The 16,542-nt window shown below is 42.1% G+C and overlaps 1 protein-coding gene across 1 annotated transcript in view; it reads right to left on the reverse strand.

The window, feature by feature from the left end:
* Window positions 1-298: 298 nt before the first annotated feature.
* The window catches only part of RPGRIP1 (RPGR interacting protein 1), a 95,710-nt gene continuing 79,466 nt past the window's right edge, over window positions 299-16,542 (reverse strand). The window contains exons 15-26 of the mRNA XM_073575536.1: window positions 16,267-16,384; window positions 15,734-16,183; window positions 12,865-13,004; window positions 12,342-12,690; window positions 12,079-12,215; window positions 10,931-11,164; window positions 8,908-9,043; window positions 7,646-7,716; window positions 7,360-7,552; window positions 7,165-7,252; window positions 6,577-6,707; window positions 299-2,008 (exon numbers count right to left, since the gene is read on the reverse strand). Coding sequence (XP_073431637.1) covers window positions 1,857-2,008; window positions 6,577-6,707; window positions 7,165-7,252; window positions 7,360-7,552; window positions 7,646-7,716; window positions 8,908-9,043; window positions 10,931-11,164; window positions 12,079-12,215; window positions 12,342-12,690; window positions 12,865-13,004; window positions 15,734-16,183; window positions 16,267-16,384 — 2,199 coding nt within the window. The 3' untranslated portion in view covers window positions 299-1,856. The remainder of the gene's footprint in view (window positions 2,009-6,576; window positions 6,708-7,164; window positions 7,253-7,359; window positions 7,553-7,645; window positions 7,717-8,907; window positions 9,044-10,930; window positions 11,165-12,078; window positions 12,216-12,341; window positions 12,691-12,864; window positions 13,005-15,733; window positions 16,184-16,266; window positions 16,385-16,542) is intronic.

The following is a 16,542-nucleotide window of genomic DNA, read 5'->3' on the forward strand; positions in this document are numbered from 1 at the left end:
TTCAATAAAAATCATTTGATTAAAAAAAACCTACAGACAATGTCAGGTCGGCGCCATTATATTGATTAGACTGATACCTTGGTTGATGAAATCAGTCTTGTGGTTGTTGTTTAATCTTTATTTTCAGTTAATGATATGCTCGTGCTCTAGGGCGGCCTGTGGGGGTCTTAATGTGATACTCTGCTTACATATTCATCTGGATGGATTATGACAGGTTACCGATCCTTCTGTGACCTGCCCCCTATATTACATACAGAAAGGAATATCCACCGCCCTCTCAAAGTCGATATGTTCAAGATACTTTATTGATTGGTACACATCAAAGAAGCATGAACCAGTTGAAAACAGATTAGTGGCAAAATAAGAAAGACGTTTCAACCATGTACTGCGATCCCAAGGTCGCAGTATATCTGAATAGCTGAAATACAGCATATGGAAGCATGCGCTTGTTATATAGGGAAAACTTAGAAAAGTCCATCCATCTGGGGAATGGAAAAGAGTAACGCTTGCACATCCTGTGCCATTGCAGTATTTTACATACTACGTTTACTATTGTGGGGATACAAAAAAAAAAACTTCATCAAAATAACGCTGACGGCGGCACCTATGCTATAGCATGATACAATGCCTAATATGCTTATTTGAATTTATGCTTTATTCCTATACAATCTTGGTGTAAAAAAATAAACAAATCATCTTCATAAAAATGGCGCCTGCGCATCTATCGTGTTTCAATATTGCTGGAGAAAATAAAAATTTGGCTCCATAAAAATGGCTCTGGAATGCGATAGATGCTACTGCGCAGGCGCTGCCATTTTGATGGCTTACCACTGCGGCCCCCGTTCCACACTTCCTCCTTTCTCTGTATCGACTGCCACCCGGCGTGCGAGGATGGTGTGCAGATCCCTGGGCAATGTGCTTAAGGCACGCTGTCCTAAAGTGTCCCCGGCCAATAGCTGGGGGACACCTTCTATTTAGGGCACCTCCTCCAGCACAGAGGTACCTGAACAAAGTGGTTAGTTAGCCCTTAGCACGCTTGTTAGTTGTCAGGTCCCCAGTACCCACCAGTCAGTCTTCCTGTACCTGTCTCCCCGTAACTTGCTCTTCTGTATACCAGCTGGTCCAGTCCGCACCTGCTGGTTCTCATCTGTATACCAGCCGATCCAGTCCGCACCTGCCGGTTCTCATCTGTATGCCAGCCGGTACAGTCCGCGCACCTGCCAGTGCTCATCTGTATACAAGCCGGTCCAGTGCACACTGCAAGTGCCTCTGTAGATCAGCCAGCATCTGCCAGTGCCTATCTGTCTACCAGCCGAACCAGTCTGTATCTGTGGTTCCTGTGTTCCTTCAGTGCCTGCCTGCATCTGTGTATCTGCTGTCCCTCTCTATGGGCCATTCCTGCTACCAGTCCCATGTTGGTGAGTTGCCGTGCGTCCATGGTCTGTCCTGGAGTAGCACCTGGTGTTCATCGGGAGCCAAGCCTAACGCCACCATCAAGGGCTCTAGTTAAGAGTCAGGTCCTCACCTAGTTATGCCCCTCCAGGCCCTCCTCGGACAGCACAGTAGTTCCTCCCCTCCCATTACACGGTGCTATAACAGTGACACCTATACTGCTGTGACCACGACAAGTAACTCAGACTTAGTTGAATTTCTTGTGACTTTCTTGTCGTTGTACTGTAGGTGTCACATTTCGACCCCCTTTACTTCTATATTGCCGCGATTTTGCAGCGGCACCGAGGAAGCTTTGGTTGTGCGACGGCTGTCAGGGTCAAAATCGCTGTGCTTTGCTTTAAAGTCATCCATTTTTCTATTCATATATTAGCTACATCTTAGGTATGGAATTCGATTTGTATAAGCTATCGGAGCTCGTGACTTGTTATCATCGAAGGTGATGATTGGCATGTAGACTTCATTCTTCTTTCTCGGTAGACAACCCGTGCTGCTTCTTTGGCTTCTATCCCTACACGCAGAGCCCCAATTATTTGTCTTGGATCAGATATATCCAAAACTAAAAGAAAAAAAGAAAGCACATTTACACTCAAACTACCAAGAGTAGTATACAGTATAGTGGCATTCATTGACACTCGGTCTTTTCTGTAAAGATTTTTTAACACTCAGTATACCTTTTTTATTGTAATCCTCTACATTGGATAATATAGTCTGTTGCTCTGTTTTACACAATTAAAGTAAAAAAATAATAAAAAAGAATTTAATGCAAGTCAAACATAGTGCAATACATGAAATAAAAATACCTTAAAAGTAATCTGACAGCTGAATCATGCCTGATCCTCAGACAGTATGTATCAGACACTGACTGTATAATTTCGGCCAGGTATGTTTACCTCTGGAACACTGAGGCTTTTGAGAGAAAAAGATTTTAAAAGCAGGAGACCAAGCCGCACAGAAGATTAGTTGAACAGGTGGATCTCTGGCTGCTTCTCCCTGCCCGCTGCCAGTGACTGACAGGTTTCTCCCTGTCTGCATGTTTAGGGAGAGACCTGGAAAATATATATCTTTGTACCATTTTAGTCAGTAGAAAGAAAAATATTAAGATTTGAGAGTCCTCAGTGGTTGATACCTTTTACAAACTGAAAAGTTTGTAATAAATAATAAGCTTTCGAGACTACTCAGGTCTCTTCATCAGTCATTGACTAATACAAAATCTGAAGAGTCACATATTTATTCACAAGAGGACACAGGAATAATGCAATAGATAAGACAAGTGATGTGAAGCAGAACTATCAATGTGGGATGGGAGAAAACAGTTATGGACATAAATATTGGAACAGCTCATAGATAAGGAGTGTGAAAGTTTTATTGTCCTGTGATTGAGATATGGTCCAGAGGCATATCTAGAGGGGGCAGCCGGGGCATGTGCCCTGGGTGCAGACGGCAGGGGGAGTGCAGTTGTGCCGCCTAATGTGGCGGTCCACAGTGTCTCCCCTGGCGACTGCATTCTACCGCCGCCCAGACTGGGAGTCAGCGGTTCTCTGTGTCGACTGTCATGCTGACAGCTGGCACAGAGAAGCTGCAGCGTGCCGGCTCCCAGTGTTCAATTGTACTTACAGACGCAAGTACCATTGAAGCTATAACCCCCGGGTCAGAGAGACGCCAGCAGCGTTATCAGATCATGTGATCACGCTGCTGACGTCACTTGCTGGCGCTGCAGAGGCGCAGATTGGTGGTAAGTTCTCCAAGTTAGTGGAGCTGAAGACATCGAAGATTAAGTGCACGGGGGACTGTGTAGGGAGATTTGGAGTGGGGATGGAGGGATTTATTGTGTGTGGGAACAGGGGAGATTTGGAGTGGGGATGTGAGTGTTTAATGTGTGTGGGTAGAATTGGAGTGGGGATGGGGGTATTTATTGTGTGTGGGGACGGGAGATTTGGAGTGAGGATTAGTGTTTAATGTGTGTGGGTAGAATTGGAGTGGGGATGGGGTCTTTATGTGATGTGGGGATGTGAGTGTTTATTGTGTGTGGGTAGAAATGGAGTGGGGAAGGGAGAATTTTTTGTTTGGGGACAGGGGAGATTTGGAGTGGGGATGGGAGTGTTTAATGTGTGTGGGGAGATTTGCAGTGGGGATGGAGGGATTTATTGTGTGTGGGGACAGGGGAGATTTGGAGTGAGGATTAGTGTTTAATGTGTGTGGGTAGAATTGGAGTGGGGATGGGGGGCTTTATGTGATGTGGGGATGTGAGAGTTTATTGTGTGTGGGTAGAAAAGGAGTGGGGATGGGAGAATTTATTGTGTGGGGATAGGGGAGATTTGGAGTGGGGATGGGAGTGTTTAGTGTGTGGAGAAATTTGCAGTGGGGAAGGGGGATTTATTGTGTGTGGGGACAGGGTAGATTTGGAGTGGAGATGGGAGTGTTTAATATGTGTGGGGATGGGGGTATTTATTGTGTGTGGGGACAGGGAAGATTTGGAGTGGGGATGGGGGATTTAATGTTTCCCTCTTATGGTACAAGCTCTTTACACTGTCCTCTCACACTGTGTCCCCGCTATAGGGCCCAGTCTTTAAACTTTACTCTCTCATCAGTATAAAGACTGGGCCCTATAGCGGGGACGCAGTGTGAGAGGACAGTGTGTAGAAGGGGCCAGTATGGAAAGGAGAGGTCAATGTAAAGAGCATGTACCATAAGAGGGACAGTGTGGGGGTCATATTTTGTGCAGACAATATATTGAGGGGTAATTTTTTATTCAGGAGCATTATAATGACACTTCTATCTTTAAGGACATCATGTGGAGATTTTCTGCAAAAGACCAGAGAAAATGGAAGTATGCAGAGACAAGCTGTGGATGAGAAAACTCATCATGGGGTCTGGACAAGATGAAGAAAAGAAGGAGAATGACTCCAGAGACGACGTTATTTATAAGGTACCTGGATGTAAATATTATTTGTGATACTGACTAAGGGTATGTGCACACGCTGCGGATTGGGGTGCGGATTTTGTACAATCCACAGGTAAATCTGCAGGTCAAGAGACCTGCGGTTTTACCTGCGAATTGCTCTGCGGTTTTGTCCTGCGGTTTTTCATCTCCACAATGGAGGAGATGGCAAACCACAGCGGAATCCGCAGAAAGAATTGACATGTCAATTCTTTCTGCGGTTTCAAAACCGCAGGAAAACCGCGCGGAAAAATCCGCACCGTCTGCACTGCGGTTTTTTATTCCCATTGGGAATAATGGTACTGTACACCGCAGTAAAAACTGCTGCGGACCCGCAGCGGCCAAATCCGCTGAGGAACCGCAGCAGAATCCGCAGCGTGTGCACACACCCTAATTCTCATATTTTTATTTATGTTAGGAACATTAAAGGGGTTATCTAGGCTTGTGATTAGTCTGCAGTCATTTTTTATGATTCTCTTGTGGTGGCGATTTACATACATGCAGTCACATGCTGACTAGACAAGTGTGGTCTCACTCAATGAAAATGATCTGAGCGAGGCCGGGCATGTCTAGTCGGAATGTGGCCAGAAGTATATAAATCACAAACTTGTGCTGACATGACTGTCCACCGGCAAGGGAGAATGCTAAAAGTGTGCAGTGCATTAGTGGTGAGAGTTCAGAAGCTGCAATGTCAGGATTCAGCTCTGCAGGTTCCAGCAGTCATCACATGGACTCTTGACTCATATGCGATTTTCATCCTTATGGTCCTGTGACAACGAGCTTCTCTTCCTGCTTCTCTCAGTTTTTCACTGAACATTGAGAGCATTAGGGAGAGCAACTCGTCGGTACATGACTATAGGGTACTTCACACATAGCGAGATCGTTAGCGAGATCGCTGAAACGTCACAGGTTTTGTGACACAACAGCGACCTCGCCAGCGATCTCGCTACGTGTGACACATAGCGGCGACCGGCCCCCCGCTGCGATATCGCTGATCGTGCTCGAATATCCTTGGCCATTTTTTGATCGTTGGTGTCCCGCTAGCCAGCATGTATCGCTGTGTTTGACGCCATAACAACGACAAGCGATCTCGTTAGCGACTCAGAACTCAGGGACGCAGCATGAGTTGTCAGAATAGCTGCTGTGTGACAAGGTCCCAACGACCGCCGAGGTCGTTATACGGATCACTGTATCGTTGCTGTGTCGTTAAGTAGATCTGCCTGTTTGACAGCTTACTAGCAATCATGTAGCGATGTACCAGTGATCCTTACCAGGTCGTATCGTTGTCGGGATCGCTGGAGTGTCGCTATGTGTAACGGGACCCTAAGTGTGCAAATCGCATGTGTGCTGGGGGGAGGGAAGCCAAACTGAATTCTTGCCCCGGGTGCCAGAAAACCTAGATACACCTCTGGTCTGGTCCATGGTTGTGATGCCCCCAAATGGTCAGTCATTGGCAGCGGGTGGGTAGAGGCTGCCAGGGACTCGTCTGTCCGACTAGTCTCTTGTGAAGTTTTATACCTGGCAGCTTTTAAACTATGTTCTTCTCGGAAACGCCGCATCATTTTAGAGTTAAACATATTTGGCTGAAATTGTACAATCACTGTCTGATACATGCTGCCCATGGAACAGTCACATGTGCCTGCTGTTAGATTCCCTATGATATTCTATTGCTAGGAAAAGGACAGCCACACCAAGCTTGTGATACATCAATAATAATTCTTTATAGACCTAAGGTATAGTATAGTAGCCGTTGTAGATCACATCGATGAGCATTACTTCTGATGCAGTACCGTTTTGCGTAATTGAAATTGTCGCTGGGTCCAAAATTAGTTTATATATTTTTTTAAAAACAGCATAACTTCCCTATGTGGACCAAGTATTAGAAATTTGGGGTATAGTATTGTTTTCACTTTTTTTTTTACGAAGTAGATACATTCCAAAATGAATCTTCCCTGAATTTTGTATCTGAGGAGAAGTCAGAGCATCCCTATTCTGGCATAGAGCATTAATCTCCCTTCACATAGCCTTTAGTGGTAAGAAATACAATTTTTGGCTACCTGCAGCAGACTTTAGGAGATGTAAACTGGTTACTGAACCTATTAACTCCATCTAACCAATATGGCTCTGTGAAAGCAAGCTGGAAATGCAGAGGTTAGATAGAAGCAGTCACTTGGATATTTCCTCACCCTGTAGAGTTTCTTCTGCTGGATCTACAGCTCTTCTTAGGAGGTTCTGCAAGTCTAGAAAGGCATATCCCAAATCACGACACTCATCATCTTCTTCATTCATTGGATCACTCACCACTGTAAACTTTAGCCTTTGGAGTGCCAGTGATAAAAAACAAAACAACATTTTTTTAATACATTGTTCATTTATTTTAGCAGACAAAAATAGCCCCTTATTCCAACCTGTACTCCAACCAGAGCTTGGTTCAACTTATATCAGTGTAATGGATTTTGTCATTTCATTGTTACTGGGTCATTATAATAAGATATACATTTATATGGATACACAGTCAATAAAAGGTTCTTCAGGGGACCCAAGAAGTGCAGAAAATGTTCATTTTAGTATCATCTTAGTATGTCTAAACTTTACAGTATCGTACTGCCCCCTTCCGAAGGTCAGAACTAGAAAAGGTGTACCTGCTATATAAGTATTGTGTGGTCCAATATCTGAATCTAAAGAGCTTCCTTCATGTTTTACACACCCCATCCATAAAGCCACACGAAAAGTGACCAAACACAACACAATGCAGCACAGGCAAAGACCCGCACCTGACTTTTTCTCCAGTGTCTGATCCCAATAGGAGCATATAGAGGAATCGTCTACGATCTAAATGATTTTCACCATCAAGATGGATCACTGTGAAGAGAAGACACTCATTTTAGGCAATGATAGCAATGATTTCCAAGTGTTCAGACCTAATGTTTGGGTTTTGACATGTACATTCTTCACCATGATGTCCTAACCTTTGCTGAAATGGTAGAATATCTCTTCGCCGTGGGTAGGCTTGCGAAGTGATAAAGGGGTCTCTGTTTCTTCAGTGGGAACACCCGGAAAATGAAACTCCACAAACACTCTCTGTACTGATTTATCAGTTGCCACATGCGAGCATGGGTCTAAGGTTAGAGAAGCTATCTCCACCCGAATCCTGGATGTAGGCTGAGTGAAGTATAGAATCGTGATAATATCAGGCAATATTATTATGCGCTATCTCTAAGGAATAATAATAATAGAAGGTGTCTTTTCACATACCGATTTATAAGGAAATAATGGTTCTGGTGCTATGACGATGTCATCATCATCGCTATCTGTAATGTCTCCTCCTAGGTTGGAGAAAGATAAGCCATGTGTTAAACATGACCAGTATATTAATAAGTATTGCTCATAAAAGGGTGTCTGTCAGCAGGGTTTTGCTAAGTAATATGAGAGTACCATGATAGAGGGGAAGTGAGCCTGATTCCAGTGATGTATCACTTACTGGACTGCTTGGTGTAGATTTGATAGAATTATTGTTTGGCCTGTTATAGATGTAGATAGATACCAACATCCCTGATAGGCAGCTTCCTGTGTACACACTGACAAATAGTGGTGGGGGCAGGATAACACAGAATAGTATGATGGGACTGCATGTGAAACCTAGCCCTCTAATGATAATCTGCTGATAAAACTGTTTATATTGAAACAACAGCACACAGCCTAGTAAGTGATGCATCACAGGATTTAGGCTCTCTTTCCCTATATTATGCTGCTGTTATGAACGTATAGACACTCGAACATGGCAACACCTTTGCCACACCTACATGCAACTGGTCCCTGCACAGACAAGAAAAGCCGTAGCTGTACAACTAAAAACACCAGCTCAGACCTAACTCCCTTAAAGGTCATCAAGGGGTTTCTCGTACCTTCTGAAGAACCAGAGGGGAACCTGTAATACACTGCCAACAAGGGGAAAGGAAAGTGTGAAGCAAGATACGAAAACCCAGGGTGAGAAACTAGAACACATTCATATAAGGTAGAGAGGGAAAGCCAAGGAGAATCAAAAATAAAAGGAACAATGAAGAAATTCCCAGAAACCTAACAGTTGGAAACGAAAAGGTGCTGGGAAGGAAAGTAAACAGACTCACTACAAGAATACAGAAATAGCTTACCAAGCAAGATAAACCCCTTAGCTGAAGGGCTGGAACTTCTAAATACACATCCACAAGAGATATAGCCAGCAAGGAAGTGCAGTGAAGGGTGAACTTATAAAACCCCACCCAGAAAGTGATAGGGAAAACCAAAACGGGAAAATGAGAAACACCTGGGGAAAAGCAAACCAAGAAAAGAAAACAAATACAATAGAAACCATCTGCATTTGGACAGGGAAGAAAGGGCAATAGCTTAGCAAACAAAAAAACCAACCACACAGGAACAGGTCACCAGATCGAATCCCCCAAACCTAGCACTGACAGCAGCTCTCAGATTAAACAGCAAAAACCTGCTGACAAACTCATTTTAAGAAGATGTCATGTTACCTTTTTCTTTTGCCATGACTTCTTTCACTGGTTGGAAAGAGCTGTCATATCGTCTTTCTTGATCAGATTCATTTATATCTTCACACACAAGACTTTCTTCATGTTCATTTAGTGCCTCTAGTCCTTCTGAAACATCCTGCAAATATGAAGCCTGAAAGTAAAACCTATGTATAGAGCTTTGTATGATGATATTTATTCTCATCTCACCATATTATGATCAAGTACTTAGTGCAAAGAATGGAATTTTATCTCATTCCAATGCAAAATATTTCCCTTTGCCTTTCAAACATGGATAACATACAGTAAGCGCATTTCCATGCCCGCGTGACTAATTAAAGTCTTGGCCCAACCATGGATCTAAAAATGCAAACTGACAGCATTATATATGCCTTTGATGTGGTTAGTTCGAATCACTGGATCTCCCACCTGCTCAGAATTAACATTCGTAATATGGGCCCCGGAATGTGCCTGTATTACACTCACTTGAATCTGGCCTTATTTCTACAAACTCTGCAAAAAACCGTACTATTACCGTGTGCAGGACTCTTAAGAAATTACAACATTAGTGTATGAATTCACGGTTCTGCAAATCTTGGTTAGCGCAATTGAGATTTCCAGAAAGAAAATTCCACATGGAATCACAACATTGATATTATTATGGGCGCATTGGCACGTGCCAATGTATCTGGCTGACTGTATAATATATTTTAAGAATCATTTTTTTTTTCCAGTTTTCAAGATCTATGCTTGCAGTCATTGCAGTCATTGAATGTGATCCTTCTGGCCATGCTCCCACGTACAAAGATCCAGCATTTATTCTGCAAATGTCTGCACGAACTTACCCAAGAGCAATCTAATCTGATTATTGCATTTTTTATGCAGTTCCCTGTATTCTGATACATTTTTGGTTTGGATTTGACACAGAGTTTTTAAAATCAAACTCAGATTCTGCACTTAAAAACAAAATAGTTATTTTTTACATTCATTTTTTTCATGCTCCCCAATGAAGCCTATAGGGAAAAAGCACAAAAAATAAACTATGCAGAGTTCAACAACGTCTTCATCGGTCAGAGGCGTTTCCATGAATTCACATCCACTTAGCTTGAACTGCTAGACCCAGCAGATTTTTTGCAGGGAGAAACACAGTATTCAAGCTATGTGCGAACACGAGTGATCATCACAGCTGGAATATTTGCTCTGGTGATGACGATCTAACGTGCATCGGACACTGCTTATATATATCCTCATACATGGCAGATCGTCTGCAAACATTTCTGCTGATTTGTAGTAATCGACGCCACAGAAGCAACCCCAGAGGTATGGAACGGATTGTCAATAGCAGGTATTTCTGAAACCAATTTGAAGATAACGTAATGAGGGGTAATAATGAATGAATGGGACTTTAAAGTTCCACTCTGGCTATTTATTTTTTAAAATTTCACCACCGGTTAGGTATCCATAATGTGTGCTCCGTGTGTGAAATAATATACTCATTGGTCGCCGTATTCTACAGTTTCCAGTGCCACTCCGGTCCCTCTTCACCACCTTGTGACTTCAACTTTGACTGGCCAGAAGTCACTCCCAAAGGTTATTTTCTCTCTTAATGTAAGTCTATGGAGACCTGGTTCTGTGTCTCATAGACTTACATTGAGAAGTTGCTTCAGGTCCACGCAGTAAACACTGAAATGATCCGGCAGGTCACAACAGTAGTTACATGATCCAGAAGAGGATCGGAGCGGCGCTGGAACAGCAGAAGACGGCAACCGGTAAATATTTTACTACACACATGGAACATACATTACTGATATCTATGGTGATGAAATAGAAAAAAACCCACGAGAGTGGTAGTTTAAGCATAGTAGAAAATTTATGTTATATAATAAACAGTCTTTGTGTAAATTCTCTTTACTTCTGATAAAAATGGTAGTCAATCACCGGTCTGGGATTTGTTGTCTGTCACGCTCGGCATGTTATTAAAACCACACCATAAGTTCTGTTTGCCATTTATACTATAACCACCCACCTCCACATTCATGTCCATGTCTTCGCTCTGTAGCTCAGGTGTCGAGGATTCACATCTCGTCTCATTTTGCTCCATCTTCGGACAGTCTGTTGTGTGCGGATCTCTCCTGCCCCTCTTGTTAGCGCTGACATCTCTGTGCAGTTCTTCCTCGGCCTTTCGCGATTTGGATAGTCTAGAACTGCTTAAGTGAATCCTGGAAGCGTCTCTAGATAACACCTTCCTTGGAGATCGGTGCTAGAAAAATATCATACTTTTATGATTTTTTTTGTGTAGTTAAGTCAATGTACAATGCTATAGCTTCACATGCATTATTATGAGAATTTAGGTATTATATCTACCGGAGGTCTAAAACAGCCGATGCAGCATGAAGCAATTCTACTTCTACAGATATTGAACGATAAAGGCCATAATACAGGCCTCCTGGCTGTGTCATCGACGACTGCTGATAACTACACTATTCACTATACACAAAGAGACTGACAGGAAAATCAGCTTACAGAAATCACAAACTAAACTAATAAGACAACAACTACTAAGAAACAATCATCTCAAAATGAAAGTTATATTCACATCTAATATTGCAGAAACGCGGGGTACGAGCCATCACACAATGGACACCAAAGGTGCCAGGTGGACTCACCTACTCATAATAGGTTTTATTAACTAGTCCTTAATTTTAATAGAAAAAAAAATCTCTGCATCTTCCCATCAGAACGCATGAAAACTGCAGACCAAGGACGCAAATGTGAACATAGCCTGATAAATAAATTGTCAGAAAATGTTGATATGACAAGAAATAACCAATTTTATAGGGAGTCCTTTCTCCTGTGCCAAAGACTGAGTGACATATAGTTCTCCACCTGGTTTTTAAAAGAGTTTGTTTAGCATCAGTACGATATATTACACGTTCCCATGTCCTAGATAATGCAGACCATAAAGATACAGAAGGGGTTTGTCATATCAATCACTGTTAGATAGAAAGTCCCCCTTTTGCATCAAGAAGCGGTTCTGCAGCAGCTGAGGTGTGTATTATTAGAGACAGTCTCTAGCCTCTTATACGGCCATCAGGGTTTACTGAAAGTGTTATTATTCACAGGAAGAGGGGCGTTATCCCATATATTAAGCTGTGGTAATGACGCTGCTTCTACCTTCACAGAAGTTAGACCACCACTGGTGGATGATTCCCAGAGGCTCTGACCAGGGGCATGGTAAGGGTTTTTCCATTCCAAGGTAATCTGTATGGAGCCAACACACTTGCCATAAAGATTCAATAGCCCAAAATCACCTTTAGAAGCAAGGAGAAATACAATAAAAATAACAGACAAAAAGCTGGTAAGAAATGATTATAATTCTTATAATTCTCAATAATCTGCAGGTAATTAGAGTAAGTCAAAAGCCATCATTTTCTTACCTTGAATGCTGTTTCCTTGTGCCAGTCTCAGTAGTGGCACTTCAGCCTTGCCCAGGTAAACCCCAGGCTGAGTTTCTTCATCATCAAACACATAAATATTCAGACGCTCCTGCTGGAGATAGCGCTCCAGGTCAATGGTCAACTGTAGGGGATAGACAGCTTCATACCCAAATTGAGGGTTGTTACTACAGGGGATAATCGAGGTAGTGTGGTCTGGGTAGTGGTAAAAACGATAGGTGATATATGGACTTGGTTGATGGCCCAAATGGCTCACTTGTAGACTTCGGCATCCCCAAAGCTTGATGATCAGTTCATTCTGGAGGCCACTACTTAATGGGGATTTCCAGAACTAAGGAATAAAGAGTGATAAAATAATTTTACATTAATATGCTATATTTACAGTTGATGTCTGACTATATTATTTAGGAATTTCATTCATTGATCCATATTGGGGTACCGTATTATTATTCTGTTTCTATCGCTTGCTTGTGTGCTGGTCTTTTTTTCTTCTTTGTATTGTTACCTTTTCTGTATCTCCATGTCTGCGAGTGGATAAGTAGCCATGTGCTTTGCTTCTTTGCCTTTGAAGACACTGAGCATGGGACAGGGGTCCATGCAGCCGCAGCCAATAGCTCAGTTCCCCAATGTTCTCCCCAGCTTCGTCTAATAATAGTGAAAGGTGATCTTTGCATTAATCTCTTAATCTAATTTTCATTGTTTCATATATCATAAATATACAGAAAACTCATTAAATGAAATCTGTCAACCAAGTTTTGCCATTTTGTCTGAGAGTGGCATGAATTAGGGGCAGAGTCCACAATTCCAGAGAAGTGTCACTTACCATGCTGCTTGCTTCCGTTTGGAGAAAATCCCTGTTTACCAGTTCTCTGAATGCTGACTCCTTTATAATCCTGCCCACCCCACTGATAAGCAGCTTTTTGTGTACTGTGCATAGGCAAAACAAAATTGCCAAAAGGGAAAGGGATGGGGTTATACATAGCTCATGAATATGGAAGACTACCTGGCAACAGATTTACTAAACCTCTAGTGATAATCTTCTGATGTCTGATGTCTGATGATAAAACAGTGATTTTATAAAAACTACAGCAAGCAGATCAGTAAGGGATACAAAGTTGGAATCAGGGTCTTTGGATCTACATTATGGTGCACTCAGATTAGGTGGCAATATTTTTGTGACAGATTCCCTTTAAATAATTTACAGTTGTGTGAAAAAGTGTTTGCTACTTCCTGATTTCCTAATTTTCTGCATGTTTGTCACTCTTAAATGTTTCAGATCACCAAACAAATTTAAATATTAGACAAAGATTACACAAGTAATCACAAAAAGCAGCTTTTAAATGAAGGTCTTTATTATTAAGGGAAAAAGTGACCCCCCCCCACCTTAGAACATAAATTAACTGTGGTTTATCACATCTTTGTGAAGCTGAGTTCAAATTCCCTAGCTACAACCAAGCCTAATTACTGCCACGCCTGTTCTCAATCAAGAAATCACTTAAATAGGACCTGACTGACAAAATGAATTAGACTAAAAGATCCTCAAAAGTTAGATATCATGCCGCAATCCAAAGAAATTCTGGAACAAATGAGAAACAAAGTAATTGAGATCCATCAGTCTGGAAAAGGTTATAAAGCCATTTTTAAAGCTTTAGGACTCAAGCGAGAGCCATTATCCACAAATGGCGAAAACATGGAACAGTGGTGAACCTTCCCAAGATTAGCCAGCAGACCAAAATTACCCCTTAATCCATTTGAGATGCTGTGGCATGATCTTAAAGGGGTTGTCAGATCAATTCCGATAAGTCTGCTGTCACTCATTGTGACTGCAGACTTATGAATCCCCCCCAGTGCATGCAGTGCGCGCTGCAGGGATTCGCAAGTTTCAGACCCAGGACCTGCGGGTATGTATACGTTATACATTCCCCCGGCCAGTGGATACAGCCTCGCTCTCCATATATTTGCATTGAGCGAGTCTGCACCCTCTAGTTGGACGCGTCCACTGGCCATCCACGTCAGGTTGGATTCCTTTTTCCCTTAAAGTGAACTGGATTCAGGATTTTGCCAAGTAAACTACAGACACTGTCAGGTTGGCGCTGTTGCATTGATTAAAATGATATCTTGATTGATGAAATCCGTCTATGGTGGTTGTTTAATATTTGTTTGCAGTTTTCAGTAAATGAGATTCTCGTGCATTGGGGTAGCTTGTGGGGGGTCTTCATGTGGTGCATTAGCCTCATTGTCATCCTTGTGGGCTTAAATGACAGGTCACTGATCCTTCAGTGACCTGCATCCTATTTGAAATACTGCTCTTGCTCTGTTTATATTGTTTTTTTTTTTAAATTAACTCCAACAAAATATCGCTGCCAGCGGCACCGGCACATTAGCATCTATTGGCCAGCAATGCTCTCAATCTGCGCAAACGCCACCCACTGGTGCCATTTTGTTTGAGCAAAAATAAATTTAGCTCCAGCAAACTGGCGGCTCATGTGCAGTGGAATCTATCGGCAAGTGATAGATGCTACTGCACAGGCGCCGCCAGCAGTGCCATTTTGCTGGAGTAAATTTTTTTTGTAAATACCATATTATAAACTGAACAAGAGCAGTATTTAAAATAGACGGCAGGTCACCGAAAAATCAGTGACCGGTCATTTAAGCACACAAAGATTAAGATGAGGCCAGAGCACCAAATAAAGCCCTCCCCACAGGCCGAACCAGAGCACCAGAATCTCATTAACTGAAAACTACAAATACAGATTAAACAACAACCACAAGCCAGATTTCATCAACCAAGGTATCATTTTAATCAGTATAACAGCGCCAGCCTGACACTGTCTGTAGGTTACTGTGCACAATCCTGCTGACAGTTGAGCTTTAAAAATAAAGGCCTACATTTAAAAACTGCATTTTGTGGTTATTCGTGTTTTCTTTGTCTAATATTTATATTTGTTTGGTGATCTGAAGTATTTAAGTGTGACAAACATGCAAGAATATGAAATCAGGAAGGGGGCAAACACTTTTTCACACAACTGTATGTTAGATGCTATGGAACCATATGTACTCTACATGATCAGGTATTCCCTTCCGAGCATAACCCTGTTATGCCTCTATAAAAATAATCAGACACACACAGAGGTACAGTATGGTCCCATAGATTTCTATGTTTGCCATATCATGGCTCTGAACAATTTGGAAAGAGTGCATGCTCTAATAATGTGGATAAGGCACTATGTAAGCCTGCATATCAAATCTACTCATACATAAAATACCCACTGAAAAGTAAAAAACTGATCAGTAAGAAAGTTATACATTATGCAAAATGATCAGCAACACAAAAGGTAAACATTCCCCATTCATTTCCATGGTTGGAATATTACCAGTTAGTATGATGGAGTTATGCACTTTGTCTGTAGTGTGCAGTACTGAGTCTAGATTTAGGCGTCCCCTTGCCAGCTCACAGTGGTCAGCCCCTTTAACTTGATAAAAGTCAACCGTAAGGATCCCAACTCTTAGATAACGAAGGAATTCAGGATCTGGAGTCACGGCATAGCGAGATGTGAAGTTGTACTTAGGGTGGATTCCAGTAACCACTGGAGTTGCATGGGTCTCAAAGTCATATAGTGAATAGATACAGAATGTGGTTGGTTGAGGGTCTTCAATAAGTGTTATGCCGTAAGAGGTGAAGCAGATCTCTCCAATATGAACCTCAAACAGAGTTTCGCCACGATGCAGAGATGGTGGTGGAGAGACAACGACCTCCGGAGAGGGGGAATCTTCAGTATTTAGCCTGAATGGAAATGTACCGTAGGCAATGTCTTTGAGCTGAGCTAAAAGAAACAAGAAAATGTAATATATAGATCATATACTCAATACATTCATAATACAGTCCCTTGTGAAGAATGCTAGTTACCTTCCAACATCTGGACTCTAGAATTCCGCTGAAGAAGTCTGTGCTCATAGTGACGTAACTTTTCTTCATTTTCTCGACTTTCACATTCTGATCTAAGCTTTACAGTTTTCAACTCTTCCTGGCATTGAATATAAAGAAAACTATTCACATCTGTTATGGTGATCTGAAAATGATCATTTGTCAGCGGTAGGTCTACTCATGTAAGCAAGTATCTACCTGATTATTGTAGTGAAATTAACATGAAAGGAGAAGAAAAGACCAGTGATCACATGATCA

This window comes from Dendrobates tinctorius, unplaced genomic scaffold, assembly GCF_039654945.1.
Source record: "Dendrobates tinctorius isolate UK_male_01 unplaced genomic scaffold, ASM3965494v1 ptg000044l, whole genome shotgun sequence".
Taxonomy (NCBI): domain Eukaryota; kingdom Metazoa; phylum Chordata; class Amphibia; order Anura; family Dendrobatidae; genus Dendrobates; species Dendrobates tinctorius.